The sequence below is a fragment of the Balaenoptera borealis genome, assembly GCF_965194805.1.
Source record: "Balaenoptera borealis genome assembly, chromosome: 13".
Lineage (NCBI taxonomy): Eukaryota > Metazoa > Chordata > Mammalia > Artiodactyla > Balaenopteridae > Balaenoptera > Balaenoptera borealis.
In genome coordinates this window covers 102,312,951-102,326,920 of record NC_138870.1, presented here as the reverse complement: position 1 = coordinate 102,326,920, position 13,970 = coordinate 102,312,951, and the positions used below count along the sequence as shown (strand labels likewise).

At 41.2% G+C, this 13,970-nt stretch overlaps 1 protein-coding gene across 1 annotated transcript in view; it reads right to left on the bottom strand.

Annotated features, from left to right (window-relative positions):
- The window catches only part of ATXN10 (ataxin 10), a 153,359-nt gene that overhangs the window by 113,995 nt on the left and 25,394 nt on the right, over positions 1-13,970 (bottom strand). Inside the window, exons 3-4 of the mRNA XM_082350835.1 lie at positions 12,221-12,303; positions 1,693-1,789 (exon numbers count right to left, since the gene is read on the bottom strand). Coding sequence (XP_082206961.1) covers positions 1,693-1,789; positions 12,221-12,303 — 180 coding nt within the window. The remainder of the gene's footprint in view (positions 1-1,692; positions 1,790-12,220; positions 12,304-13,970) is intronic.

Genomic DNA, 13,970 nt, shown 5'->3' with positions numbered 1-13,970 from the left:
ATCAATTTTCAATTATATTATGGGTTATGCACTATGGCAGGATTTTTTTTTCTTTCATTTAAACTTCATAATACTCTTCTGGAGGAGGTATTATCCTTATATTATAGATGAAGAATGTGTTGACTTTACTTGCCCAAAGGCACAAAGCCAGTACCTGCCAAAGCTGAATCCAAATTTGGTTGTATGTGTCTCACAAACACATATAGAGTGAAGTCACATAACCTCTTTCGGTGTGTTTTCTGACATAAAAATGGAATATAATAACAAGACCTCCTTGGCCTGTCTCAGAGGGCTTCTGTGAGGGCCAGATTTGATAACGAATGTAAAACCACCATGTAATTGCCAAGTAAACTCCTCTGACGGCCTTGTTCAGAGCCGGATTCACCTGTGTTACTAATGCATCGGTTCTTACACTACAACACGCTTACAGCACGGGCTGCGGGGGAGCGGTGAATATATCTAAGGCACCCTTACCCCACTCCTCCAGCTCAGAGCCTGGCAGAGAGGAGGTGTTCAAAGTGTTTGAAAGGAGTGAACTCTCAAAAATGAGTAATTTTTATTTCTACAGCTTGAATTCCACAATTCTTTCCTTCCAACCTAAACTCAGTTATTATTAACCATAAAGATTTTATGCCTTCAACTCTAATTACCTGCAGGAATTTGAGAACCGGTCACAGGCTCAGTGAGCTAGAGATAACATAAGCGTTTATCCAATCCTTACACCATACAGATGAGCCCAGAAAACCTATACAACCAGGGAAGGCAGCACAGAACTTAGGCAGCTGGTATTTAAAGAGCGTAGGCTTTGGATCCAGAGGGCAGCATGGGGTTCCCGTTCCAGCTACGCCATTTACCAGTGATAAGTGTCAGTTCCCTCATTTGTCCAAACAGGGACAGTACCGCTTGCCCCACGGGGCAAAGGGTAAAGGACGGGAAATATACAGAAAAGACCCAGCTCTGGGCATTCAAACGATAGCTGCTCTGCTGCTTACATTGTTGCCACCACCAAAGATACCCCATTGGTTGTCAACAGAACCTGGATTAGAAGCCAGGCCTCCTGCCCCAGGATGGGGCCTTTCCTATTACCTATCCTTCCTCCATCACCTGCTCACCTTTCATCTCCACGCTCCACTTCTTATGAACACAGCTGGTCAAAACACAGTAGCAAATCACCAGGGAAAGTACACCATGAACCAATCTACACAAACAGATTGGTTATCCACATCTTATACTTCTCCATATCTACCAAAACATATAGCATTGTGCCAAGCATATAAGAAATGCTCAATTAATAAATACATGATTAATTCATTGCCCATACTTCAATATTTTATGGCTTTTTTCTTATAAAAAAAGTGTCCTTAACAGCATTCCTTACTTTAACCAAAACTTTTATTTACTTAAAGTAAAAACTGACATACAATGAAGAGCATAAACCTTACGTGTACAGCCCAATAAATTATGAGATGTGTATATACCTATGTGACCACCACGCAGATTAAGATACAGAACATTCCCAGGAACCCACGAGTCTACCTTGTGCCCTCTCCCAGCCAGTACTAAACCCGCCACCACCCACCAAGAGCAACCGCTGTCCTGAGTTCTGTTACCAAAGGTTAGTTTCTCCGGTTTTGGAACTGATATAACCACAATCTTTTCAGAAGTCAGAAAAACTCTTATCAATATACTCACAAAAAGAGTTCTGGGAAAGCATGCATCCAAACAATAGACTGGGAATCTTCATTCCGTGAGGCAATATTGCCTAAAAATTGCAGACCACAGCGAAAAGCTGAGGATTTATAAAGGCAAAAAAGATACATGATTAAAAGAATTTTTCAAAACACCAAATAAATACATCTTAGTTAGAAATACTCCACATGTTATTAAACAGAAAGTTTCTGTTTGCTTCTTTTAACTATAAAAGTCTCTCACCACAATGAAACTTTGGGCATGACGTTACTATTAAAATGCCTTACCAAAACAATGTACTCTATACAAAATTAATTAACTTCTTTAAAACACTGTAACTGTAGACACAAATATACCTGTAATCACATTAAGTATCATTGGAATATGTGTTCCAATTGAAAGACAGTTACTCTTAGACTGGATCTTTTAAAATCTAACAATATACAATTTAAAACAAGACATGTAAAATAGAAGGCTATCGAAGCATTGAAAGTTAAAGAATGGTGAAAAGATATACGAGGCAAATACCAGCCTACAAAGGTAGTCATACAACCACTTAAAATCAGACATAATAAACTTTAAGGCAAAAAGTATTACTGGAAATTTTTTTAAAAGTCATTTCAGAATTACTTAATTCACAGAAAGGTATAATTTTAAATTGGAATCACCTAATAACATGGTCTCAAATATATAGTAAAGAAAAACTGACAAAAGTATAGAGGAAAGAGAAAAACCCACAATTAAATTCGGCAATAATAATATACCTTTTCCAGTAAATTATAAAATAAGCAGACAAAACAATCAGCATATTTAGAAGATTTAAATAAGATTTAATAACAACCTAGTTGACACATTTAGACTATTTCACCAAATAAAACTGCAGAATACTGGACAAAATGCAGAATGCTGACAACAAATGCAGGCAAGGATGTAGAGCAACAAGAACTCTCATCCACTGCAGGTGGGAACGCGGAATGCTGCAGCCACTTTGGGAGACTGTTTGGTGGTTTCTTACAAAACTAAACATATTCTTAGCGTACAATCCAACAATCACACTCCTTGGTGTTTACCCAAAGTAACTGAAAACTTATGTCCACACAAAACCCTGCACATGAATGTTTATAGCAGCTTTATTCATAACTGCCAAAACTTGGAAGCAACCAAGATGCCCTTCAGTAGGTGAACAGATAAAACTGTGGTCCATCCAGACAGTGGAATATTACTCAGCACTAAAAAGAAATGAGTTATCAAGCCACGAAAAGGAACATTAAATGCATATTACCAAATGAAAAGCCAATCTGAAAAGGCTACAAACTGTATGATTCCAACTCTATGACATTCTGGAAAAGGCAAAACTATGGAGGCAGTAAAAAGATCGGTGGTTGCCAGGGGTCAGGGCACAGGAGGGGGTGTGAACAGGTGGAGCACAGAGGATTTTTAGGGCAGTGAAACTTCTCTGTATGATATTACAATGATGGATACATGTCCTTGTACATTTGTCCAAATCTCCACAGAACATTATATATATATATATATATATATGTATTGGGTTGGCCAAAAAGTGCCTTCGGTTTTTAAGTAAAAATAAAAGACACATTTTTCATTTTCACCAAGAATTTTATTGAACAACATATTCACCCTTTTGTTCCACTACCTTCTGCCATTTTTCAGGCAACTTCATAATTCCATCTTCCCAAAACTTTAGCTTTTTGAGCAAAGAACTGTTCCAGGTGCCTTTTACAGTCTTCCAGGGAATTGAAATTTTTTCCATTAAGAGAAGTTTGTAAAGACCTAAATAAGTGGAAATCTGAAGGTGCAATGTCTGGTGAATACGGCAAATGAATCAGAACTTCCCAGCCAAGCTGTAACAGTTTTTCCTGGTCATCAAAGAAACATGCGGTCTTGCATTATCCTGATGGAAGATTATGCATTTTCTGTTGACTAATTCCAGATACTTTTTGTTGAGTGCTGCTTTCAGTTGGCCTAATTGCAAGCAGTACTTGTTGGAATTAATCATTTGGTTTTCCAGAAGGAGCTTATAATAGAGGACTCCCTTCCAATGCCACCATATACACATCACCTTCTTTGGATGAAGAGCAGCCTTTGGTGTGGTTGGCGGTGGTTCATTTCGCTTGCCCCACGATCTCTTCCGCTCCACATTACTGTACAGTATCCACTTTTCATCGGCCGTCACAATTTGTTTTAAAAATGGAACGTTTGAACATCCCTGGTGGTGCAGTGGTTAAGACTCCACGCTTCCAATGCAGAGGGCACAGGTTCGATCTCTGGTTGGGAAAGTTCCGCATTCCACACAACGTGGCAAAAAAAACCTGAAATGTTTTCATTATGTTTAAGTAGAGAATAGCATGAGGAAATACGGTCAAGAAGGTTTTTTTCCGCTTAAACTTATGTGGAACCCAAACACCAAAGCAATTAACATAACCAAGCTGGTGCAAGTGATTTTCAATGCTTGATTTGGATATTCTGAGTCTGTCGGCTATCTCCCGCATGGTGTAACCTTCACTGCTCTCGATTAATGTCTCGATTTGGTCGCTGTCAACTTCAACTGGTTTACCCGACTGTGGAGCACCGTCCAGCGAGAAATCTCCAGCATGAAACTTCGCAAACCACTTTTGGCACATTCGATCAGTCACGGCACCTTCTCCATACACTGCACAAAATCTTTTTTTTGCGTTTCGGTTGTGTTTTTACCTTTCTTGAAATAATAAATCATAATATGCCAAAAATGTTGCTTTTTTTCTTCCATCTTCGATATTAAAATGGCTACACAAAAATTCACCAATTTTGATAAGTCTTTTTTTAAATGCACGCTGATATGACAGCTGTCACCTACAATTTAGCAAAATTGTTTTGAATGAAGTTAAGGACAACTGAGTGCCACTACCGCCACTGTACGGAAAAAACTGAACGAACCTTTTGGCCCACCCAATATATACATATTTATATATATATACATACACATACACAAAAGAAAAAGCACTCAAACCCACGGGAAAACCACAAGATTGTACTACACACCCACCACACTGGCAAAAATTAGAAAATAACAAAGTGTGTGTGAGAATGTAATGCATTAGGAACTAAAGGGTCTCTAAAGTTCTTTGCCATCTGTGAACAGACCGCATTTAAATTATCTTTGACTGAGCACCAGTTATCAATCACTGCCTCTTAGCTTCGCTGCCTGCTCTGCAAACATAAAGGCGGGCCCTTTGAAGGTCTCCTTTGTCAGCTGGCACGTACGGCCTCGTGGGCAGAGGCGCTGGCGGGGTACTGGAGGGCTGGAAGGAGCGGAGTTTCTCTCTTCCTGGTTCTGGGTAGTCCTCTGGCCATGCTTCTCCTGTTTCTCTGGCGTTCATCTCCTGCAGCTTCTCCAGTGAGGAGCTCTCGCACAGCAGGACCAACCAGCAGTGTCCAGGAGCCAGGAACTTCCTCAGAATGCTTCAAAGCCAGTTTCAAGTCATGGAAGCTCTCTGTGGACGACTCCCCCCTGCACCCCAGAGGGTGGATTTCCAGCAAGTTCCACCAACACCACCCCTCGGTGGCTTCACCACCACCCCGTGAGCCACAGCCGTGCCCTCTCCAAGCAGGCCTGGATCTCAGGCCTAGGGGGAGGGCAGCCTCTTCCCTGGACACTCATCTCAGCTCTGGGGGCACTGGCTGCTCCTTGTATCTGCAATCCCTGTGTTCTCTGGCATTCTCTTTACTTCTTAGTAGTCAATCCCCTGTTATTTCAAGCCTTTGTTATAGTTAGTAATTCTTTATTTTAAATCTTCCCTATTCAAATTGCAGTGCGGTTTGTCTCTCCTGGTTGTACCCGAGCTGATGGAGAGAAGGGAGGGAGGGAAGTTGTGAGGAAGGGAAAGAGGGCCCCAGGGGAAGCAAGAGAAGATGGCATCAAGCACAACCTTAGAAAATAAGAATAGTTCAATCAGTCGGGACCAAGTCAGACAGACAGAAACCAAACTATTTTTTAACAAAGAAAATTTAATATATGGAATTAGTTCAACTAAAAAGGCAACACTGAGGTAACACAGAGATTAAGGCTACAGGAAACCACCACCTACCACCCTTCAAACTGGAGGCACGAAGGGAAGAGGGTGAGGTTGTGAGAACCCAGAAGCCTGGAGGGGCTCTGCAGAGCCGGAACCCGGGCCTCTGTGGAAGGGGCTGCCCAGCCTACCGCTGGTACCTCTGGCGCGTGGAAGAAGGGCCCGGGCCAGCTAACAGCGGTGTCTCTAGGAAATACTAGGAGGCTTTCCGAGTGGGAAGGAAGCTGGAAAGGGAACCCTCCAGGGGAGACCCGAGCAGGGGGCGAGTCACCCTTTCCCCTCCTGCCTTCTGGTCCCCACTAGATCCTTCATTGGCTGAACCTCACTGAAAGCGGAGGAGAAATGTGTTTCTGGACTCCCAGCCCCTGCACCACGAAACAGAGCACAGAGGGCTAAGCTCAAAGCCGAGTAACAACAGCCCCGTAACCAGAACGACACCCAACATTAGACAATCACTAACGCAACACGTACCGTTCCAAGTGCTTTATTTTATACAAGTTCTTATTTAATTGTCACAGTAAGGCAGATATCTTTATCACGTCACCCAAGTCAGCAGCAGGTGAGGGCCCCAGACCCCGCACACCAAGAGAAGAGCGCAAACAGTCGGCCAGTTCTCACGGGTATGCGATGCTGGTAAGTAAATACTTAAAATACTCGTGCGCTTTGCGGTGAACAGACACTCCCGTGAATCCCTGCACGCCCACCCCTGCCCCAGCCCCCTCCTCAGGTCACACAACTAAAAGCCAGTGACTGACTAGCCTCAGCCTCAGCCCTCCGTGCCAGGCCCCAGCTACCCCTGCCTGGCACCCGTGCTGAGGGATCAGCGCCTGCACCGACTGTTTGCTGTTTTCCAAGGGGTTCCTTCGGGGCCAGGACAGTCCATACAGACAGAGTGGCATGTGATGAGACCCTGAGTGGAGAGAGAGCGAGACACTTCTGAGGAACTAAAGACCAGCATGAATAAAGCATCGAGAACCAAGGAATGAGGTAACAGTAACAGGGACAACTAGCATGTGTTGAGTGTTTACTAGGTGCCAGACGCCGCGTTCTAACTATAAGATGTCATCTAACCCCCGTGACAACCGTACGGGGTCGGGGTTAATATTATCCCCCTCTTGCGAAGAGTAACCAAAGCTCAGAAGGTCAGGTAACTGGCCTGGGGCATGAAGCCTGCAAGTGGCAGAAGCAAGACCGGCAAACACAAGCGGGGGCTCTTCCTCAGCAGCAGGAATCAGTTCATCAAGGAAGGAGCCACAGGAGAGTCTGAGATGAAATGAAAGATCCTGCTCTATTAACGGAAATCCCAGCCAGGCAGCAACCAGGAGATGTTTTTAAGGGCAAGAGGACTTGCAAAGACCTTCAACCTCCTAGATCCCTGCTTTGCTAGGAGGGAGGGATGGGCCTACTGACCCAGGCCCGGAGCCCGGGTCCTCTGTCCTCAGACTTTTCCGGAACCCAGGCCTTCCCTTCAAAGCCTGTCGCTGCTGCTCCAATAGCTCAAAGGCAGAGCAGCTGTAAAGATGAAAAAGGTTGAGGCGTGTAATGTGCCTGTGCTATTCACTTATTCATAGTAACTCGACAACTGGCTGCTCAAAGAAAAGTTGCGAAATTGTGGCCAAAAAGCAAAACACTGAGATAAAAAACTATGAAGACAAAATGCTGAACCAAGAACCTCAAAACTGAATTAACATTATAATCTAAAATAAAGCAGGATACAAAACTGCAAGTACACATTCATACCCATACATATAAATATTGAAGAATGACTAAAAAAAAGTCAAGTGTTTGTCTAATGTAGCCGGCATATACAATGATTATTTTTCTTTTCACTTTTAAAAATTACTCTATAATGAAATTATATAAAATGTTCATAATAAAAAATAATACCTTCATTCTCATCTTAAAGTCATAGTGTAAAATGACATTTCTATTTCTGCTGAATATTTTAGAGTATTAACACTGAAATCCTTGTAAGATTTAATTTAACACACAAAAAAAGACAACAATATAAAAGTCAGTCTGAGAGCCAAACAACCCAACAATTCATCAGGCAACTAAAAATTAGCACTCTGAATCAGAACATAATTCTGGGAAGGAAAAGGTTTAAAGACGTCCTAGAAACAAGAAAACTCCAGACAAGTACAAATGACAGTTTACTTTTACCAAACAGCTTATCAAGTGATCTTTATCTAAATACTGCAAATGTTACAAAGCCCCTCAAAAAGCCCAACATTATTTTTACAGATTAGAAAAGAACAAAGGCCAAAAACAACACCAATAACTCAATTAAAATAACTCATGCTTATGTTTACATATAATTGGATGAGCATAATATATTCGTCACACCACTGCAATTATTCTCTGAAAATAATACTCTAAATATTATTTTGACAACGTAATTATAGTTCTTACCTCAAGAGTGGTAACAGAAAACTGGCACAGATACCCTGCTAAAAATCTACAAAGAGTAAGGTTCTCACAGAGAAACAGTCAAAAGATAGTACAGGCACTGTATCAGGGAACAAGAACACTTTTGAAAAGATTTGCATTAGGCTTGAACTAACATACTATAAAATTTGTTTAAGTTTCATTGTTGAAACAAAGTTGCATTCTTGAATTCCAAGTAAAATTCAGTAATATCACTGGCTGCCTTTTTCAAGAAGGTAGTGAGAAGTATCACTTCCACTTTCCTTCTTGCCTCAGTAATGTCCTTCCAACTCTGTCAACAGACGCAAGCCATCTACTTGAAACTGATACAATTGAAAAATTAAAGAAGACCTAGATAAATGGAGAGATGTTCCCTATTCATGGACTGGAAGACTCAATATCATTAAGATGGCAATTCCCCCCAAGTGGATCTGCAGATTCAACATAATTCCTAGTATCCACAATACATAAATAACTCTCACAACTTGACAACGAAATTTAAAAGCCCAATTAAAAACTGGGCAAAGGGGACTTCCCTGGCGGTCCAGTGGTTAAGACTCCACACTTCCAATGCAGGGGGTGCGGGTTCGATCCCTGGTCAGGGAGCTAAGATCCCACATGCCTCACGGCCAAAAAACCAAAACATAAAACAGAAGCAATATTGTAACAAATTCAATAAAGACTTTAAAAATGGTCCACATCAAAAAAATCTTAAAAAAAAAAAAAAACTGGGCAAAGGACTTGAATAGACATTCCCCCAAAGAAGATTTACAAATAACCAAAAGGCACATGAGAAGATGTTCAACATCATTCGTCATTAGGGAAATGCAAATCAAAACCACAATGAGATACCACTTCACACCCACCAGGATAACTATACTCCAAAAAAAGGAAAACAAATGTCAGCAAGGATGTGGAGAAACTGGAACCTTGTACACTGTTGGTGAAAATATAAAATAGTCAGCTGCTATGGAAAAGTTTGGCAGTTTCTTAAAAATTTAAATATAAAATTGACGCAGCAATTCCACTCCTGGGTATATACCCAAAAGAACTGAAAACAGGTACTCAAATAAATATATGTACACACATGTTCAGAGCAGCACTATTCTAAACAGCCAAATAGTGGCACAAGAGCCAAATGGTGGAAACAACCCAAATGCCCATCAATGAATGAATGGATAAACAAAAAATGTATTCTATGCATACAATGGAATATTATTCAGTCATACGAAGAAATGAAGCACTGATACATGTACAATGTGGATGAACCTCGAAAAACATTATGCTAACTGAAAGAAGCCAGACAAAAAAGGTCACAAAATTCTAGGATTCCATTTATACGAAAAATCCAGAACAGGCAAATCCACAGAGACACAATGCAGAATGGTGGTTGCCAGGGGCTCAGGGAACTGGGAAATGGAAAGCAACTGCTCCATGGGTACAGGGTTTCCCTTTGGGGTGATGAGAATGCTTCCAGTTAGACAGAGGTGGTGACTGTACAATACTGTGAATGCACTAAATGCTACTCGATTGTTCACTTTAAAGTGCTTAACTTTATGTGATGTGAATCTCGTAACAATAAAACATGTATTAACTGATATAACTGCAACTACATAAATTGTGAACAACTCTTAATATACCTAACATAAAACAGGTCTATGAAGATCTACGCTCTCTGACTGGTGGGTATCAATGAACAGCCAAGCCGCCAAACAAACAACTGATTTATTCATCAATGACAAACCAGTTCATAAAAAGTTTCAGAAATGTGCTCCTTTGGTTTTTTTGTTAGATCATCTATTCCCTTCAGTGAAGAGAAAATTAATCCTGAGAAGAAAGGATGAAATAATCTTTCATCGCATATTGTAAACACCAAGTAACCAATCTTCTGTAGCAGTCGCAGGACAGAGACAAGGGATAATGGACCGAGGGGGACACAGAGTCAAGGGAAGACACTTTTAAGATGGAAAACAGGAGAGCACATTATACGCTGGTGAAATGACGGAGTAAAGAGGGGAAAGGGATGATGCCGGAGAGAAAGGGGACACTTTCAGGGGAAGAGTTTCTGAGTGGGCGAGTGGGGATGGGATTCTATGCACAAGTGGAGGAGGGCTGGCTCCACTCTGACAGTTATTTAATCACAGCGTTTATGCAGTGCTTCCTCTGGTGTCTTATTTAGGAATCCATCATCACCAGAGAAACCTACTCCTGCCCACCCTAGTTCCTCAGCTCTGTCAGTGACACTACCCACCACATCGGTGTTTTTTTCAGCAATTACAAAACGTAGTACATTCTGAACTCTCTTTCTGAATTATCATACCACAGTCAGACTTCAAAAATAACTGCCTTTCCATACAAGAGAGTGAAATCTGTATTTTATTGCTGATTTTTAATCCCCAATTTGAGCACTGAGGCTTCTGTTTTATCACAAAATGGAGCTACAAGAATACTTTTAAATATACAACATTTTAAAACACTTTACAACCTAATGCTACACCCTACCAAATTGAGAAAACTCAAGAAATTACTGCTGTTCCAAAAAACTTAGAGCCAACACTTTGTGTGCCAATTCTTAGATAATTTAATTAGTTCAAAAAATAATTACAATGTCCCAGAGGAAGAATCCTAAATCAAATAGAAAGACGCAGGAATTTTAACAAATGAGTTTTAAATGAAAACACTAAGAAATCACAGAGTAGAATGAGAACTAAACCAAGCCGGGTGGTACCTCTGACAGTTCAGTTAGCCTGTTTCACTGTGGGCCTCGGTCTCTATGCCTGTGAAGAAAGACGAGCTCAAATTCTCTCTCTACCTTCTCACAGCAGCCTCCCCACTAACATTCAGATAAGCATGCTTCACTTTATATAGTAAGTATAGGCATTAAAAATTGTATATAAATCAACATATTTTAAATACAGCTGGAGAGCTCTCATTTGAAGTAACTATTCATTGAATTAGCACTAAAAAAAATTTTTTTTAACCTCCAATCTAGTACATTTTATAAGCTGGATATTTACTTTGAGATGTTCTATTAAATGACTTAGGTTTACCCACAAGTATTTCAATTCCTTGGATAAAGAGATCATCTGTTAAAATTCTATGCTTTTATTTTTAAATATAATGGTATGATAATAACCCCTGTCCAAAGGAGAAGTGTTGATGCAAGTAGTTCAAGAACCAAAAACATTCCAAAAAGTCTGGAAAAGCTTCCTGGTCTTCAAATTAAGGAGCGTGGTTTTTCTCTTAATCCCCTATCAACAGCTATTAACAATCAGAGCTAACTTCCCTCTCTGTCATGCTGTATATTTGCCTTATTTAATATATTTAATACAAGGCTCCCCTTACTGGAATGTACACACCTGAGGACAGAGATTTTTGACTGCTTTGGTCCCTGTTCAGATCACATCCAACACCTAGAATAGGGCCTGCCACATCGACACATATTAAAAGACACTGTATCACTTTGCTAGGGCTGCCGTAACAAAGTACCACAGACTGGGTGCCTTAAACAAGAAAAATTTGTTTTCTGTTTTGTTGCTAGAAGTCTGAGGTCAAGGTGTCGGCAGGATTGGTTTCTTCTGAGGCCTCTCTCATTGGTTTGCAGGTGGTCATCTTTTCCCTGTGTCTTCACATGGTCGTCCCTCTGCACCTGTGTCCTCATCTCTCCTTCTTAAAAGGACACCAGTGACACTTGATTAGGGTCTACCCATATGACCTCATTTTACCTTATCTCTTTAAAGGCCCTGTCTCCAAATATAATCACATTCTGAAGTACACTAGGGGTTAGGACTTCAACATATGAATTGGGGAAGGCGGGGTGGGTGGAAAACACACAATTTAGCCCACAACAGAGGGAGAAAATTGGAAGTCACTACAACTTTCTTCTATGATAATTCTTTAATATCACTAATGAAGTTTCTCTGTATCATGAAATACAGAACCATCTGCTTTAATGAATGTTGTAATACTCAGAGTACTGGTATTTAAATCCTTTTCAAAGATATAAGTAATCCATGAATCATACTGCAAATTACCTGTCAAGAGGGATTCCTGTTCCACTCGAAGTTCACGAAAAAGAAGAATCAAATCAACAGCAACACCAATTGTATCCAAGTTCCTGTGTAAGGTTTTTAAAAAGGACGAAGTTAGACACATTCTTTTTCTTAAACCTGCACTTCAAGTTATGATCCACAATGAATGCAGAGACTACCGGTTAACAGTTCCCGTAGTGGGCAGAATAATGGCCCTCCAAGGCACCCACATCTTAATACCCAAAACCTGTGAATATGTTACCTTACATGGCAAAAGGGACTTTTACAGTCGTGAATAAATTAAGGACCTTGAGATGAAAGGACTAGCCTGGATTATTAACCAGGTGGGCCCAATGTATCACACGGGTCCTTATGAGAGGAACACTAGAGGGTCAGGGAGGGCGGCCATGAGCCAAGGAATGCAGGCAGCCTCTACAAGCTGGAAAAGGCAAGGAAAATGATTCTCCCCTAGAGCCTCCAAAAGGGGTTCAGCCATGCTGGCCCACTGTGGACTTCTGAATTTCAGAACTGTAAGATAATAAATATGTTATTTTAAGCCACTAAGTTTTTAGTAATTTGTCAAGTAGCAACAGGAAGCTAATGTGGGTAGCAGAAATGGGGTGCTGCTGTAACAAACAGATACGTGGAAGTGGCTTTGGGATCTGGCAATGGGCAGAGGCTGGAAGAATTTTGAGAAGCAGGACAGAAAAGGCCTAGATGCCTTGAATAGCAATGTGGACACTGAAGGCACTACTGGTGAGATCTCAGAAGAAAATGAGGAACTCGTTACTGGAAACTGGACGGAACGATCCTTTTTCTACAGTGGCAGAAGCTTAGCAAAATGATGAATTTGGATATTTAGCTGAGCAGATTTCCAAGCAACACGTTGAAGGTGTGGCCTGATTTCCTCTTGGTTCGTATGGTAAAATGCGAGAGGGGAGAGACAGAGGAGACTAAAAGGGAACCAGGTATGATTTGGGAAATTCTCAGTCTATCTGGATCGCAAAAGACACTAAAACTAGACTATTCACTGTGAGGAAACTGTGCTCTGGAGAGAAAGCCAAGGATGTGCCTGGACGACCTTTTGCTAACGCCTTGGAAGAACCAGAAGGTCGGTGTTCAGTTACACAGAGGGCTCTCTAAAGAGACTAGGAGTGTTACTCATTTCCCTCAGTCATCTCAGCAGAAATCAGGAATAGAGATGGGGTTATCTAAGAAAGCTCTATGGCAGACCCTAGATTGCCTAATGGTATATAACTCCCCATGACATACACGTGAGACCCACAAGGTTTTTGAGAATGTCATACCAGTAGAAACTCTGCCAACCTGGATGAAATGCACAGAGAAAGGATGAAATGAAAGAAGGCTGTTAAACTCCCAAAATCCTACAGGCAGGAAAGAGGCTGATAAAGTTACTCAGCTGAAAACATGTATTACTCTTACCCTTCGAGAAAAAGGAAGGATGACTCTGAGGGTAGGACCAAGGGCAGAGCCTCAAGCCACAGAGATCATTCCCAGGCCTCAAAACCTGAGTTTGCCCAACTGGATTTTGAAATTGCTTGGGACCAGTGACTCCTCTTTTCCCTCAATTTTCTCCGCTTTTAGAGGGTAATGTCTAAAACTGTTATCCTAGGCCTGTCCAACCATTGTATTTTGGGAGCAGACAACTTCGTGTCTAGTTTCACATGTCCAAAGATAAAAAGGAATTTTGCTTCAGGATGAATCATACCCAGAGTCTCACCCAAATGTAATT